This window comes from Elaeis guineensis, chromosome 8 (genome assembly GCF_000442705.2).
Source record: "Elaeis guineensis isolate ETL-2024a chromosome 8, EG11, whole genome shotgun sequence".
Classification (NCBI taxonomy): Eukaryota; Viridiplantae; Streptophyta; class Magnoliopsida; order Arecales; family Arecaceae; genus Elaeis; species Elaeis guineensis.
Window position 1 is genome coordinate 892,163 of NC_026000.2, and position 17,940 is coordinate 910,102.

Genomic DNA, 17,940 nt, shown 5'->3' on the forward strand with positions numbered 1-17,940 from the left:
AGTTCTGTACAGCGTCCACAGTACAAAACCAAACCCCACTTCCTCTGCATCACAGGCCCTTTTAAAAGGGTTAAACATGACTTAGATTAGGTTTAGGAGTCCTTAATCAAACCAAATCACATCCCAGACCGTCGGATCAAGATCGGGAGTCACCTGAGCCCTCTGATCGCGCTCCGATCCACGAAATAATGCCGTAGACCGTGAGAAATGCATGGAAAACGCCCACGCGGTCCACAGGACCACCCGTGGACCGGAGAAGAGGGCCCAGGCAGGTGCCTGGGCCGGCCCGCGCCGCTGGGCCGCCCGCCGCTGGCGGGCCTGGGTCGCGCGTCCACGCTGCCCGCCTGGGCGCGCGTCGCACCTGCGGCCGTACCGCCGCCTCCGCCGCCGCCGCTGTCTTCCATCGCTTCGGATTTTATGCCGACTTTAAAAGCTCGTATCTTCTCCGTTCGAGCTCCATTTCAGATGATCTTGATCTCGTTGGACTCCATTTTTCATCGAAAACCTTGTTGTGGGCTCAATATGGACTGAATCTCAAGACGTCAAATTCTAACAGTCAGAAGCTTTGTTCTTCCCCACAAAAGAGGATACGTATTTGTACTTTAAGAATTGACTAGTTAATATCGATGCATCCACCTATTGAGTGTCACTACGTGCCGATCAACAGAGTTTCCTCAAATCCCCGGTTAGAGTTACTGAACTAGGGCTCTGAGCCTGTTCACAATTATCGAGTGAAAGTTTCATAAAATCCTTTTTTCTTCTTCGAGCTCCTCGAAATAATGGCTGAAATCCTTAACCGGACTTCTACGAATAGTTTCTTCTTTCGGATCATCCGAACCGGACTTGCATCTCGACAATAATTCGCAAGTATCTATGAAAAATTCAAATCAGCTGATTAATACGCGATTCTGCCTATAAAAGAAAAGAATGAATAAATCCCAAATTTTTATTAAAAAAGGAAAAGAAAAAGAAGACGGTATCAGTAAACTCAACAAGAAAGTTGGTATTGAAATCATTCGACAGGGACAAACGAGGAAACTAATGAGATAATCTGTATGTTAATAGATTTAATTTAACGCATATAAAGAGATTATATATCATAGTGATCCCGATAATATAATCGATAAAAAGGAAATGGATGAGAGAAACACCCGAGAGAGATCGAGGTGGAGGGGTGGAAAGGCTTCACGCCCCCCGCTCCCGGCTCAGAGATAGAGAAGGGGTGGGTTAGGTTTGGGGCGGGATTGTGCAATGGAAGATAGGTGAGGATAAAACGAGGAACGGCAGACTTGGGACGCACCGTTTCTCGCTCGCATGTTGATGGCGATGGCGATGGCGATGGCGAGACCACCATCCGTTCATTCTTCGGTAGTGCTGAGACGCCACGGAAGGGGGAGGGGGGTGGGGGGTGGTGTGGTGGGGTTGGGTGATCACCCACTATTGTACAGGTAACGAAGAAATTACTCATGCCATGCGCTTCCATAGCATCCTTTCGGTTTAGCTCGAAGATTTCTTTCTATATAAAAAATGAGGAACGAGGGGAGAAGAAGTTGGGAGATGTTCCATGTGCCTCTGGGATAGAGATCATGGCCATTGAAGACAGCGGGTCACGTTTACCATCTGGAGTAGTAATACTAAATTACTTAACGGATAAGATTTATGGGATTGGAAATTTTAATAATATAAAATTAGAAAAAATTTTTAATTTTATTTTTAATTTAAAAATAATTTTTTAAATAAATTTATATAAAAATATTTATTCATTTCAAATATAAGTTAAAAGCAACTATCTATTTTGGTTAAAATTATCTTTTCATCTTTATATCCTTTAAAATACTACAGTATATTATCATAGTGCAGTATTTCTTCACAATAAGATCATAATATTATATTAAATTAATATATTATTTTTTTTAATAATATAATATTTTTTTTATTATATTATATTAGTATAATATTTCTTTATAATAAGATAATATTACATTATAGTAGTATAGTATTCTTTATAATAATATAGTGTTGCTTTATTGTATTATATTGTATAGTATTCTTTACAATAAGATAGTATTACATCATTATAGTGTAGTATTTCTTTATTAGAGTATTACTTTACGACAATGCAGTATTACTTTATAATAGTATAGTATAACTTTATAATAGTATAGTATTATTTTATAATAATATAGTACTGCTTTTATTATAGTACAGTATTTTTTATAATAGTGTAGTGTTGCTTTATAATAGTGTAATATTGCTTTATAACTATAAAGATAATTGAGTTATTTCATCTTATTTGAATAGTTATTTTAAATTATGTTTCAAATTAAAAAAATTATTTGAAACTTAAATAGATAGTTATTTTAAACATAAACTTAATTAAATATTTTTTATTAATTTTTTAATAATTATTTAATATAATATATAATAAATTAAAAAAATAAATATATACATATACATATGCATATAATAAACTTGAAAACATAGGATGGGATCAAATTTGTTCTTTTCGTGCTTTTTTATATGCCGATACACTCTGAATAATAATATTTGCTCAGAATCATCCTTTCCACATGAAAAAGACTTTTGATTAACTATGATTCTCCGATTTGCATGTCCTGGACCATTTCGACTTGGAAAAGACTTTGAATTAGCTGCATGGACGACCGGATAGTTGCTAGTTATTATACGGATGGTACTGTCCTAAGTTGTTTATGTGTTAGGCCGTGCTCTATTTTCTGTATAAGCAATTTTTTTTCAGAACGGTAACCAAATATTCATCCATTTTCAGTTTCCAAACAAAAAATAATATATACCAGTATGCTAGCACATCCTTAAGAATCACACATATTTATATATGCCATATATTTTGTTAGCCGGCTAGTTCATCCATACAATTAATATTTTGGAATAAAGTAATAGCTAATATAATGGTTCTATGTATCAATGACAATGTTTAAATAATAACATAATCTAATACTAATTTTTTATATTAATATAAATATTTTTTTTTGAGTGCTTCACCACCTCGTCATTTTTGAGAGTCATATTGTGATAATAGTACACCAAGATTTCATTAAGCAGCAAAAATGTCAATAAGAGATAGTATATTTTATTGTGCAACAGCCAATGTAACAAGCTAATAATCTCTTCCATCTAATTTTCAATGATAATTGAGGGCCTCCGATCCTTCAAATAGTGGTGGTGGGGAGTGTTAAATATGTGGTAGAGATGGTAATGATGATGGTAGTTGTATGATAATGATAATAATAATAGTAGTGCAGACATCGATGATATAATAAAGATGATAATAATATTGGTGGCGATCATAAGGTAAAGATAACAAAGATGATGTAAATGATGGTGACAGCATCGGCAATAAAGATAATTATAATATTGATATAGATAATAGTGGTGGTGGTGAGTAGTTTTGATCGTAGCTCTAAAATTTATGAGTATATTATTTTTAAAAAATTAAAAGTAAAATTTTTTATTTTATTTTTTTAAATAATGAAAATAATTTTTAAAATAAAAAATATTAGCATCAAATATATTTTATCTTGATTTTTATAATTTTATTTTTAAAAATAAATGATAAGAAATAAAAGTGATATTAAAAAAGCTAATGAATTACTAAAATCAGGTGAACATGCACGTAGACATAATTTCATCTAGCTTTACATGGACTAAGTGGTAGGTATGGCAAGGCATGCCGACAACCTCTAGACTTAAGGCATACTTATATCTCTCAATCAAGGTGATGTAGGTACATTAGTATACTTTCTATAGTGTGTATACAAATAAAATTGATGAGTGCAAATTCTCTGTGGTGCATTGCATGCACCGTTCATCATTGTCACATCCCACACCGACCACTAACCCAACAATTTGTTTGGATCTTAAACCATGTGGCCGAAAAATGTCTAGGCCCGATTGTTGGTAGTAGCCCATGTAAGTTATTATACACTCTACTTAAATCTCTCTCCTACTTTAATCTCTGACGTCCTCGTTAAGAACCACTTGGCCCCAGTATCTTCTCTCAGTACACATCCATATGAGACTCCGAAGATAAGCCTACCATGCGACTATCACCATCCTCGAGTGTCAGCTTTCTCCCATTGGATCGAGGATACATCATCGGAATGTACAGTTTGTTCCAATGTGGCCCCACATGATCGTATCTCGGAAATGGTTCTAATACCATTATATCATGCACCACACCGACCACTGACCTAACAACTTATTTGGACCTTAAATCATACGGTCCAAAAATTCTTAGATCCAGTTATTGATAGTAGTCCATGTAAATTATTATATACTCCACTTAAATTCTTACACAACTAATGTGAGACTATCACAATCATATTGTTCATTATGTGATGGGTGGCCATGTATGGATGCAGATTGTGTGGTGCATGCCGCATGCAGTTATGTGTAGCTATTCGTGATGTGATGTATATACGGTTTATCCTGAGTATTGCAGAGGGTCTGCACCCATAATTGATGGTCTTAAGAATTCCCAATGGTTGAGTTGGCAAGATGGCTTGAGTTCAATTCCGGCTAGGCTGCCTCTGTTGTTGCGTCTGTTAAGAGTTAGAGCAAGAGGGTTTGGTCTTGGACCTGGCGTTGATTCAGTAAATATCCGAGGTCTAGCCATGGGCCCAAACGTTAAGGTCCAGTTGAGGCCCGTCCTAGTCAGTTTCCATCGGTAACCATACCCTGGCCCGCACCCCGCCCCTTCTATTCTCTCTTTTTCTCTTTGCTTTCAGACCTCTCTAAAAGCCGCCTCCAACTTCTCGTACCGCCGTTGAATCCGAGGCTTGATCTCGGGTTCAGCTGCCGATCGCCGCGCACTTCTCCTTCAATCGCAAGAGAATTTGATCTGGAGGTCGTTTCCATTGCCTTCTCGATCTAGCAAGCAGGTGGAGTTCATCTTGCTCCGAATCTTATACTATCTATTTAGTTTTCATAATCTATGTCGATTTCGTTTTGTTGTTCTTTTGCTTTCGTTCGAGATAGAAGAGATCTTGTTTTTCTTCTATCTAATTTCGAAACTGCCGGATCTGTTTCGCTTTATTGGCTCATGAGCATTAAAGATCTCATCCTGGAGGTGCTAGGGTTACTTTTGTTCTATCTACTTCCATGTTGATCCGCATCAAAATCTATATTTTTTGGTCTTATTTGTAGTTTCGTTGGTTATATGTTAAACTAGTGGTGGATCTAGTTGAGTTGATTGGTTTTGGGGGTCTTAGGGTTTATTTTGTTTGGGTTGAGTTCTCTCTCTTCATGCATTTACTATCTATAAGTTTAATTGGGTGCCGGGTTTTGAAGATAATCTTAAAAAAAAAAAGGCATGGAACGGCTTTTCCACTTTCTTTCTTGGAACCGATTATAGAGTGTGTCACTAGCCAGGTGGATTGGTAGGCCTGTTCAATAGTTCGCTTGATATCTTTTACCATATCTGGGTTTTGACGTTATTATTGTTTGGCATCAGATTATCGTACTTTTCGTCAGAATGCTATGTTTTACTGAGGACATATTTTTTTACTATTGTTCAACTATTATTTCCTTCAGTCCCTGTTTGCTTTTATAATAGGCGTGGATTATAGTTTTGGGGGAATGCAATAATTCCCATGATACTTCTTTCTATTACAATTCAACCCCCAGGCCAAATTCTTATTCTTGTCTGCTTGGTCCTATCAAAAGAAAACAAGTACAAGAAAAGAAGAAACCAAAAAAAGAGGGTCTCTCAACCTCATTACTGAGCAGTTGCCTGGAATAACGTTGTGGCAACCTTTACATAGTTAGGCATTACAATTACAGATTCAATCATTTTTTTCCCTTTTCAATTCTTGAATGAAACAGACCGTTATCCTACTGCATCTACCATGCCTGGCTGTTTATTCATGATTTTCTACTATGTTTACATCCACTTGTGCCTTTTTAAGCTATTAATAACGTAGACAGGCATATTTTTTTTTTCAGCCACTTTTTCTAAAATTTTAGGGTTCTGTTTGCGAAAATAATAAAAGAAGTAAATTTATGCCAGAAAACAAAAAGAAAAAAAGGGACTTTTCTTATGTTTTGGGTGAACCAATATTATTATTTGTCAAATAAAAGGGAGAAGAGTCCTCTCTAGGTTTTAGTTTTCTTGCACTTTCTCAGCAACATTAGAAACCCGGTGCTTCAATATGTTTGAGTGCCTGAAATGCCTTCACTAATTTGTTTGATCAATTTATGTTTTGAGATGTTGTATACATTTCTGTTAAGACACATTATTCTAATTTTTATTTTTGTACTCAAATCGGAGAGCTACCTTTTATCTTACTATGCTTTTATCTCTTGTACCATAATCATCTAGCATGGCCTTAGCATTGCCTCGTGGGCTCCCACAGGCTTTGCCAAATTCTTTTTTGCAATGTCCATAAGCTTATGCCTTCTACGCCTGGACCCCTAATGCAATTTAGAGCATTTCTCTCTACCTCAAATCTCCATTGCACATGCAGATACAATCTTGATTGATTCTTCTTGATGCCGTTTGCAACTTGTGCAAGTTCTCTGTCTTCTCTATTACATATGCATGGCATTAACCTCTTTAAATCTGTGCTCACATTTCTTGTAGTGCGTTATGTTTTTCTGTTGTTTCCAATGTTATGTTAATTTTTGCTAATAACTTTTTTGTATGTCCGTTATCTTATGATCTAGTATATTGGAGATTTAAGCTTTAGTTAATCTTTTGTTATGTGTAATTTTTCAATAAGTTTTTTTTTTTTTGCCTTGGAGTTTTTTCTAAGTGGCCATAAATTTTTCTTCTCATTTTCTTATACACTCTTGTTTGCAGACATGGCTGGATTAGCACCCGAAGGATCTCAATTTGATGCACGCCAATACGATGCGAAATTGAATGAGCTGTATTACTTCTCGCTTTTTATTCTTCTACCCTTTCTTTTATATCCTTTATTTTTATGTCATGGCCTAGTGCCTTCTGTGTTTTAACTTTATTTGGCCAAGTTTCTAATTATAGTTATGTTTGTTTAAAATGTGTATGGGTGAGTGTAGGCTGACAGCAGATGGACAAGATTTCTTCGCAACATATGATGAGGTTTATGATAGTTTTGATGCTATGGGTCTCCAAGAAAATCTTCTTAGAGGGATTTATGCTTATGGTAGAACCAGAATATTTGGTTATTCTTATCAGTAGTCTATCCATTGTAATTCAGTGATGTATTTGGTCTGAGGACTGGTACTTATCATTTAATGTTGTGTGTCTTTTTTTCAGGTTTTGAAAAGCCCTCTGCGATTCAACAAAGAGGAATTGTTCCCTTCTGCAAGGGACTTGATGTGATTCAGCAAGCGCAATCAGGGACAGGGAAAACTGCAACTTTCTGTTCTGGAATTTTGCAGCAGCTTGATTATGGGTTGGTTGAATGCCAGGCTTTAGTTCTTGCCCCAACTCGAGAACTAGCGCAGCAAATCGAGAAGGTCATGCGAGCACTTGGTGACTACCTGGGTGTGAAAGTTCATGCTTGTGTTGGGGGAACCAGTGTTCGTGAGGATCAGCGAATTCTTTCGAGTGGGGTTCACGTTGTTGTTGGTACCCCAGGTCGTGTTTTTGACATGTTACGGAGGCAATCACTCCGTCCTGACTACATTAGAATGTTTGTACTGGATGAGGCAGATGAAATGCTTTCACGTGGTTTCAAGGACCAGGTTTCCTTTTTGCCTTTTCCTCTATGTTTACTGAGTCTGCTTTTTTATTTTGTGTTTTTTTATTTAAAAAATGCAATCTTAATCTTTTTTTCTGTCAATGAACTATTTAATAAGCATTGTGCTATAATATTCATCTGCATGCTTACACCATAAAATATTCTAGCTTTAAACATTTAAAGGAGTTATATTTTTTGCATTTGACTTCATCTGTTGTGAACCCAGAATTGCAATACTGATGTTATTTGAATAGAGATCCGATTTGTGATGCAGCAGCATAATATTCTGTCTTAAGCACAAGGCATGAAGTTCTCTTTTCTATGCTAATGGACTAACTTGTTCAAAGTTCTGGTGTTCTTGGAACTAAGATATATGAAGTTCCTTAATATATTTACACTTAGCATGGTTTGTATGTGTTTGTTTCATATTGTTACTGAAAGATGCTTGACCTGTGCTAAGATGCTATGGGCATATTTTCTTTTAATAACCTGACTCTGCTTTTTTTACTGTGTTTTTACAGTTTGATGTGTGTGCTTTTGTTAAGGCAATTGCTTGTTTTTTATTTATTGTCTGTTTTTGTAATGGTGCTGCTTGCTTCCTTCACCTTTCATCCTTTGATCTTATGCATTTTTTTTCTCTCTGTTTACAAGGGATTCTTCTTGTTTATGTTTTAACAGTTGACCTTTCACTGCAGATCTACGACATCTTCCAGCTTCTTCCTTCTAAAATCCAGGTTGGGGTCTTCTCTGCCACAATGCCTCCTGAGGCCCTCGAGATAACCCGCAAATTCATGAACAAACCTGTGAGGATCCTTGTGAAGCGAGATGAGCTCACCCTTGAGGGTATTAAACAGTTTTATGTCAATGTTGAAAGAGAAGAGTGGAAGCTCGAGACTCTCTGTGATCTTTATGAGACTCTGGCAATCACTCAAAGTGTCATCTTTGTGAACACCCGACGCAAGGTTGACTGGCTCACGGACAAGATGAGGAGCAGGGATCACACGGTCTCAGCTACACATGGTGACATGGATCAGAATACCAGGGACATTATAATGCGTGAATTCCGATCTGGTTCCTCCCGTGTTCTGATCACAACTGATCTCCTTGCTCGTGGTATCGATGTCCAGCAAGTTTCACTGGTCATAAATTATGACCTACCAACCCAACCAGAGAACTATCTCCACCGGATTGGGCGAAGTGGACGTTTCGGAAGGAAGGGTGTTGCGATCAACTTTGTCACTCGTGATGATGAAAGGATGCTGTTTGATATTCAGAGGTTCTACAATGTGGTGATTGAGGAGCTGCCGTCGAATGTTGCTGACCTCCTGTGATGAGTTTCTGGGATAGTATTTAATATTTATGCCTTTGTAGGTTTTTTCTGTTTCCAATATTTTTCTCATCAAACTTAACCTGACTATTTTTGGTGGTATGTTTGGGACCATTTGCTTTGATGGTGATTGGAAGCAAATTAATTTTTTATCCCATCTGTGCAAAGTTTTGGAGCTGTTAGATTTTGTTGTACTCTTTTCGGTTACATTTAAGGGGGAGTGTCTAATTTTTTCTTATTGCATGGTTTCAACATTTCTTTATTTGTCGCATGAACATATTTTAATATCTTTGTGTGTTCTCTCTCTTCATATGGTGCGTAAATATCAGACTATTTGATGAACTGACGCGGTGGGATTGTGTATTGAGATACTCGAAAGGTAAGGTCACATGTGATGCAAATGTCCCTGGCATCAAAAGGCGACCCATGTAGCTTCAAAATCACATTTCGATGCATGATCTGAGGACCTTTGTTGCTTCAAATCATGAAATGATCCGATGGTTGTGGAACCCAGCCCTTTTCCTGGGTGGTAGCAAGTTGAAAGACGCTGTAACAATGGAGTTGCTGAATGGGTTTGAGGTTCTGTAATGAGATTGTTGTTCTGTACTCACAAGAAGGTTGGTCTGGAAGTGCATTGATGATGATCACGAGATTGGCTTGGATGGTGTAATCCTCGAACCTTTTGATGAGAAATAGGGGTCCGATTCTAAAGGCAGTAGGCTACCCTTTCGACCTTTAATTAAACCAATACCGGGTTTCGTGAGCGCTGGCTTGGTTGGTCCATGGATAGGCTCCGGTCTGGATGGAGTGGGCATAGGGTAAAGGTTGAGGACAAAAAAAAAAGAAAGAGGGAAAGAAAGAAAAAAAAAAAAAAGAGGAGGAAGAAGGGGATAGGGATTAGGATGAGTATAGGGTAAAGGGTGAGAAACACTCCCCAACTTATATCAAAAAAAAAAACGTAATGGAATGTAGGATGTTTCCATGGTATATTGTGTCACTTTTTATTTAAGCCAAGGATCGGGCGGTGAAGGATTAAGCAGGCCATTTATATGACGCATACGGTAATTTGGGCAATGTCTAACAAGTTAGAAGTGCACGAGCCCTTGGCCCTGTATGGTCCATTCAAGGAAGATCTTGGTACTTGGTGTCTGATAACTTTTGAAAGTTCTCTTAAAATTGCTTTATACGCAAGAGGCACTAGGTGTCGGGTCAGCGGTGTATCTTTCATGTGAAAGAAGGACCCACCTTCCTTCACACAAATCCACCGTTGGATCATCAATTATTCACTTTGAGATCTATACCGTCAAAATGATTGATAGTGTTCGGAGTGCTTTAAGATTTTATGCGATGGGTGATCACTAGTTGCAGAAAAAAATACGACTTGGTCTCCTTGGTGTCTTGCCCTTAAGAGAGCCTATCTGAGAATGATCAATCGAATTTGACAGGATTTGAGGGGAAAAAAAGAGCAGAAGGGAGGAAGCAGAATGGGGTGAGACAAGAAAGAAGAAGACTGTCATAGACAAGTCTGATCGAAGTGAGATTAAAAAAAAAAAAAAATCTTACTTTTTATTCCTCATCTAATGCAGTGGGGATTGGAGCTAGAAGTGGCAATTGGATTGAGTTGGATGCATGATACATCAAAAATCTATCGACTTGAACCTAACATATTAATTAAATAGATCAAAAATTCACTCTCAAGTTTCACCAAAAAAAAATTCACTCTCATGTCTGCCCATTTCATTAAATTGAAAATCCAATCCTGACTTACAATAGATTGAAATAAGTTAAACAAGTTAAATAATTAAATATCGCCACCCCTAAGTGGCCCTTTTCCTCTATACTCCCACAAGCCATCCCCTAGCCTGGCTGGATTGGATGGACCAGTCTAATAATCCTAAACATCTTTCTTTTTCAACAAGCGGTAGCAAATTTTGCAGGAGAGATCAGTATCCTTTCTAAATGCTTCGAGAAGAGATTGTTAGATAGAGAAGGCAACCCTGTCTCTCTTGCATCTCTATATGCAGCCAAAGAAGCACTCCTGTGAAAATATGGCTGCTAGCAAGTGGACTTGTACATAATTTTTCATGGAGTTGGAAATAGAGAAATTTGATCTTGTTTGGACTAAATAATCAAATGTTTTTACCAATGCTGGCTCAAATCTGGAGGTTCTGTTGCGGCATTTAAAATATTTCCATTAAAGTCATATGCCGAGTTTGCATTAGTGAAGCAAACATTGGAAGGCGTCGGCCGTTGCAGCAAAAGTTGCATCTCTAGCTCAATTCGGGTTACATGCAAATGCTGATCCAAAGCAGCGCTTGAAAATGAACTAGAGAAGTTTACCCAAAAAAAAAAAAAAAGCTAGAGAAAGGAGAATCAGACATGGACGTAAGACCGGCCATCAACATCCCTTTATTATGGTCAAAAGTATAATTAATTGAGATAAGGATCATGCATCAGACAAGATGTGCTTGGTCATATAATCAAAGGGCAAAAGCTGGCAACACCACATCAACAAAGCCGCTGATTTGGCATCGCCATGCAAGTAAAATGGGTGACGTGAAATCTAGAGGAGTGATATGGCGACGCAGAAACGTCACAAAAGCATGTTAAATACTACAACTGCTGGTGAGAGCTCCAATAACATTTTTTGTGTGAAATTTGTGTTATACCTGCATTTTCCAAATCAAATGCTCGTTCATCATATAATTTGTTCTGATGTCGCATAGAATGTCGCATAAAAATTATATGGCCGGCGCACCTTTCTCGCCTCTATCATGATAAAGCTGTCAGTCAAAGGAAAGTGGCACCATCAGCCAACCACGTGACTCCCTTTGCGCGATATCTTCTTCACCAACCTACTTTGCGCACTCAAAAGATAAAAAATAAATTGATTTCATCCTAGGTTTATTATGGACCTGATCTACCGGTAAAAAAGAAAATTAAAATTAAAATTTTATTTAAAAATTTTATATAATAAAAATATTTTTATTTTTTAAAAAAATTATGATATTCATGACATAATATTTTACGTTTAAAAAATCATAATTTTATCTATACAATACCATAATATAACATAAAATATCATAATATGTATAGGATGTTATAATTTTTTTAAAGAGTAAGAATATTTTCATCGTTTAAAATTTTCAAACAAAAAATTGGTCTGCAAGTATTAAATATGATAAAAAATAATTAGACAAAAATACTTCTTTTATGTTATGATATTCTCAGACATATTATCACATCCTAAATCATAATATACTATAAAATATCATATATTTTTTTAAAAAATATTTTTATTATATAAAATTTTTAAATAAAAAATTAATTTATAAATATTAAATATATATTAAAAAGTGATTACAACGTGAATCAATATGACGCACAAAAATTTCTCCTGAACTCAAAGTGCGGACGTCCACGGGATTAGGCCAGGCCGGCAGCCTTTCTTATTGGGCCAGTTGGGCTGGTCATGGACCAGTCCAATCTTGTGGCCGGTGAGAAGTGGGAAACCCTAGACCCGTCACACTCGCATCTCCCACTCTCTCGTCGTCTTTAAAAGGATCCCTCTCGAGCCGGCTTCGACTCCTCATACTGCCGTTGAATCCGAGGCTTGATCTCGGATTCAGCAGTTGATCGGCGCTCTCGCTTCGATTCGTCTCTCTCCGGTAATCCACCAGCAGCGAAGCGTTCTCCATCTGGCAAGCAGGTGAAGTATAAATCGTTTTATGAATCTTGATATGTCTGTAGGCTGTACTAATCTGTTTGATTGGATCCGTTTTCGGAGTTCGTTTTGGATTTAATTCTACGCAGATGAGACCTTGTTTCTATTTCATAGAAAATTGCTGGATCTGATGACTTTGTTGGATTTGGCGGTCTTAGTGTTTCTTTTCGTTCTTTCGCTTAGATCCTGATCGTTGTGTTTGGGAATTTAGGGTTTGTTACTGTTTTCTATCTGTTTTCTGTTTGATCTATTTGGAAACAGGAGAATCTGATCAGCTTTATTGGATTTCTGGGCTAGGGTTTCATATTTTTTCAAGCAAGGTTCATTCTTTGAAGGCTTTCTCTCTGTTTCGAGTGGGTTGAGGATTCTTTTCTTTGCCTTTTCTCTTTAAGTCGGATCTAGCTGGGTGTGCTGGATTCGTGGTTGCTAGGTTAGATTTTCTGGAAATAATGCGTTCCAAGGAGCCTTTTTTTTATAGGAAGTGGTATCAGTGCGCCCCTTCTTATCGAGAAAGAAGATTATGATTTCATATTTTTCTGTCGTGTCATGGATTTGCAACTCATGTTTCTTTTTGGGTAGTTTAAGATACAGAAGTTCTATGAATTGAGGCCAGAACCTTTTGCATTCCTCTTCGTCCAGGGATTTAAAAATAATAATAATAATAATAATTTTAACCGAATTCATCTCCTTGTCCATTTCTTGTTTCCTGTATGCCGAGCTTACAATATGAATTGTTTTTATGATTTAGTCCTGATTCTCACTTTTTCAGATTCTCATCTATATCTTTTGTGTTTGTTATTTGACTTGTTTTTATGAACTGTTTGTGTGAATGTTGGACCAAAAATGCTTGCTTGGTACTTGTACTCATTTGATGCTGTAGGATTTTGGAATTTTAATTCTATATCGCAAAAACTGGATTTTATCATTGTATTCGAATTCATGTTAGGGCTGCTTTTCTTTTTTGATTTCTCTTGCATTCATTGAAAGATTCTTTAGGTCTTGTTCTGGAGTTTTTTTTTTCCACATGTAAATAATTTATATTCAACTCGTTTCCTTGAGCCACAACTTGCTGGCACATTACACTCTTCACGAAGTTCCCAATATAAGACATCTATACATCATTGGTCATTTAAGGATGCTCAGAATTATGTTTGTTATTCTCTTAGATGAGATAATTAGAGATATTAATTGCTTTTTTTCGTGTTTGGACATTGACCTTTTAAGTAAATATATTGATATTAATTGATAAAACTATATTTCATGATGCTGAGACCTTGAACCATGATTTCTTGCTATGACTATGAGATTTCAATATGACATATGCTGAGCTTGTTTTCAAAGTGCTAATGGCAGTAGTGCACTGACATGGATTCACTAATCATATTCTGTCATGTCTTGGAGGGTACCTGTCTATGCTTTTGTGCAGGAAATCTATTATCAATAAAATAGAAATTGTACTGTTTAAAGAGTCAATGCAATGCAAGTACATTCTGATTTGATTTTCTTGCATGGACTCTAGAGTCCAAGTAAGACCGATCTAGTGCTTCTGTTCCAGGCATTTTTACTTGCAATTATTGATTATGAGAACTATAATTAGGTTTCGGTTTTCCCTCTTGGAATTGGATGGCTCCATTGTCAATGCATATGGCCCTTATTTTTTACCTTTTGTTTGCAGACATGGCAGGAGTGGCACCAGAGGGATCTCAATTTGATGCTCGTCAATATGATGCTAAGATGAATGACCTGTATCGCCTCTTATTTATTATCATTGTACTTTGTTCTACTATAAGTTTTTTCTCCTGCGAAGTTTGTTAAATTTGTATTTGTTTTATGACCATGAGTGTAGGTTGTCGACAGATGGTCAGGACTTTTTTACATCATATGACGAGGTCTATGATAGTTTCGATGCCATGGGGCTTCAAGAAAATCTTCTGAGGGGCATTTATGCTTATGGTAGAGACATATATAATTAACTTCTCCTCATACTTACGATATAATAATGCACTTGGTGTGAGGACTAATAATTATTGTTCACCTCTGTAGGTTTTGAAAAGCCTTCTGCAATTCAGCAGAGAGGAATTGTTCCCTTCTGCAAGGGACTGGATGTGATTCAGCAGGCACAATCAGGGACAGGAAAAACAGCAACTTTCTGTTCAGGAATTTTGCAGCAGCTTAATTACGAGCTGGTTGAGTGCCAAGCCTTGGTTCTTGCCCCAACTCGAGAATTAGCACAGCAAATTGAGAAGGTCATGCGAGCACTTGGTGATTACCTGGGTGTAAAAGTTCATGCCTGTGTAGGAGGAACCAGTGTGCGTGAGGATCAACGGATTCTTTCAAGTGGAGTCCATGTTGTTGTTGGTACTCCAGGTCGTGTATTCGACATGTTAAGAAGGCAGTCTCTTCGGCCTGATTATATTAGGATGTTTGTTTTGGATGAGGCAGATGAAATGCTTTCACGTGGTTTCAAGGATCAGGTTCCTCTTTGACTATTCCTCTCTGTTTTTAACATTTCTTATGTTTTCCTGAAGCTTTCTTTCTTTTATTTTACTGAGACACTAAATGATGCATCAGGAAAACTTCCATGTCTGGTAATTCTTAATTGGAATATGGTCTTATTTTCTCTTATTTGTATGAAGTTCCACGCATCTCTTTAATTTTTTTTTTTAATATTTTACAATTTAAGTATACAATATTATATTCAGTTATGGTTCCTTGAGTTGTTCTGGTGCTCCAGAGTGCTATCATGTTTTGGCTGTTGATGATGATCCACCTTAAGCTTGCAACTACTTTGCGAGTTGGTGGGTAGAAAGTGCTTTCTCAATAGCTGACTCTTGTAAATCTGAATGTTCAATTGGTTTATCAAATAAGCTGCTTACATTAGTGAATCTAAGTCATATGCATGTCTTTATCCTACACGCTGCGGAAATGAAATTATAGTTGGTTGTATATATGGTCAAATTAACTTCAAGAATATATGGGACAAGTTCAAAAGACAAGAGCTTATGAATTTATGATTTGTGAACATACAGACTTGGTTGACTTGTAGATCATTTATATGTGAAGGAGAATGTGGGCTACAATAAGTGATTCTTTTTGGGCATATTCACATCTATAGTAATTTCTACTTGTACAAACATGAAGTTATACATGACTGGCATGGATATTTAAAAAGTAAAAAATTTAAATTTCTTGATCATGGTTTAGCTAGTTTGGGTAGTATGCTGGCTACATCACTGAAAATAGATTACTAGGAAATTTTTACATCGGAGCACTATTATCTTTCGCTTCCCTACTTGTCTTATCCATGTGATTCTTTTTTGACTTGTATGATTTGTTGGCCACATTTCTCAGTGCCCATGCTGTATGCTGCCTCTGACTATATAGGCACTTGACAGTCCACCGTCCTATAACAACAATATGATTTGGTTGAATACTATATTGTTTATGCTCAATCTGTGTGTACTGCTTCTGCTGCTAGTATCAACGGCTTACTGGGGCATGTCTGATTATGTCAGCTGCACTTATTGTTCTTGTGTGCGTGCTTTTGCAGCTGCATTCATGTTATGTTTTTGTAATGCTGCTGCTTGCTTCCTTCACCTTTCATCCTTTGATCTGATACGTTTTTTTATCTCTGTTTACAAGGGGATTATTCTTGTTTATGTTTTAACAGTTGACTTTCACTGCAGATCTATGACATCTTCCAGCTTCTTCCTTCGAAAATCCAGGTTGGGGTTTTCTCTGCCACAATGCCTCCTGAGGCCCTCGAGATAACCCGCAAATTCATGAATAAACCTGTGAGGATCCTTGTGAAGCGAGATGAGCTCACCCTTGAGGGTATTAAACAATTTTATGTCAATATTGAGAGAGAAGAGTGGAAGCTCGAGACTCTCTGTGATCTTTATGAGACTCTTGCAATCACTCAGAGTGTCATCTTTGTGAACACCCGGCGCAAGGTTGACTGGCTCACGGACAAGATGAGGAGCAGGGATCACACGGTCTCAGCCACACATGGAGACATGGATCAGAATACCAGGGACATTATAATGCGTGAATTCCGATCTGGCTCCTCCCGTGTTTTGATCACCACTGATCTCCTTGCCCGTGGTATCGATGTCCAGCAAGTCTCACTGGTCATAAATTATGACCTGCCAACCCAACCAGAGAACTATCTCCACCGAATTGGACGAAGTGGACGTTTTGGAAGGAAGGGTGTTGCGATCAACTTTGTCACTCGTGATGATGAAAGGATGTTGTTTGATATCCAGAGGTTTTACAACGTGGTGATTGAGGAGCTGCCATCTAATGTTGCAGACCTTCTCTAGAGGAGTCTCCATCGGAGCATGGTAATTAATATCAGTGCCTTTCTAGGTGTTCTTTTTCAAGAATTATTCTTTTAAAACTTTGAACATTTTGAGTGCTATGTATTGGGACCATTTGAATTGATGGTGATCTAGAGCAAATTGTTGTCTATGCCATCTTTTTGGAAATTTTGTAGCAGCTAGGTTGTGCTTTATTTGTCTTGGTAAACCTTAAAAGAGGGAAACGTTATGGATAATATTTATCAGACATTGATTGTTCTCAATTTATTTTGATGAGGCACTTCACAGATATCCGCAAGTGTTCCGTATTTAATTCTAAGCATAAATTTTTTCATTGTGGTAATTAACCATGTATTTTAGTGGTGTCGAAGAAATTTAGAACACTCTTAGGTCTTTGCAATTGCAAAAAGTCCAAAGCGGGACGGCCAAGATCTGCGCTTGGAGTCAGTTACTTTATACAGGCTCTGAGTTTATTGTTTGGATGTAGCTGATGATAGATTTGTTTGTTCAACGTAATAATTAAGGTGTAGCTTGAGTCATGGATATGATTATTGATTAGTCTATTTTGGGAGAACGCAAAGGGCTCAAAATATATGGAACAGAGTTGGACAGGAGTGATGCATGGGATATATGTTATGGATGGATGTGATATGATGGAGCTTCGTTATCAGCTCCCACGCATACCTGTTTTTGGTGGGAGTTGTGCTGCGATGCGATGAAAGGAGAAATTATTGCATGCAGCAGGTGCAAGTGAAGAAAAGTGGAGTTGCTTGGTTTCTACGATTGCACCGTCCATTGTTGCTACTTTTCATAGAGATAATTGATAGGATTTTGTTCGGTCGTATTTATAGTTACTGTTGGGTATAA

At 37.3% G+C, this 17,940-nt stretch overlaps 2 protein-coding genes across 3 annotated transcripts; both read left to right on the forward strand.

Annotated features, from left to right (window-relative positions):
• The first annotated feature begins 4,799 nt into the window (after positions 1 to 4,799).
• On the forward strand, positions 4,800 to 9,268 carry LOC105050873 (eukaryotic initiation factor 4A-1). 2 transcript variants are annotated; one of them, XM_073261819.1, is made up of 5 exons: positions 4,800 to 4,919; positions 6,839 to 6,908; positions 7,057 to 7,163; positions 7,277 to 7,707; positions 8,399 to 9,268. In XM_073261819.1, exons 2-5 carry the CDS (start codon positions 6,841 to 6,843, stop codon positions 9,032 to 9,034), a joined length of 1,242 nt encoding a protein of 413 aa, XP_073117920.1. In that variant the 5' UTR covers positions 4,800 to 4,919; positions 6,839 to 6,840; the 3' UTR covers positions 9,035 to 9,268. The 2 variants fall into 2 exon arrangements, with proteins under 2 accessions (XP_073117920.1, XP_073117921.1); XM_073261820.1 differs by lacking the exons at positions 4,800 to 4,919; positions 7,057 to 7,163 and having other exon boundaries at positions 6,886 to 6,908.
• Positions 9,269 to 12,556: 3,288 nt separating this feature from the next.
• Positions 12,557 to 17,336, forward strand: LOC105050872 (eukaryotic initiation factor 4A-15). The gene is made up of 5 exons (XM_073261786.1): positions 12,557 to 12,739; positions 14,430 to 14,499; positions 14,601 to 14,707; positions 14,798 to 15,228; positions 16,441 to 17,336. Exons 2-5 carry the CDS (start codon positions 14,432 to 14,434, stop codon positions 17,074 to 17,076), a joined length of 1,242 nt encoding a protein of 413 aa, XP_073117887.1. The 5' UTR covers positions 12,557 to 12,739; positions 14,430 to 14,431; the 3' UTR covers positions 17,077 to 17,336.
• Positions 17,337 to 17,940: the final 604 nt, after the last annotated feature.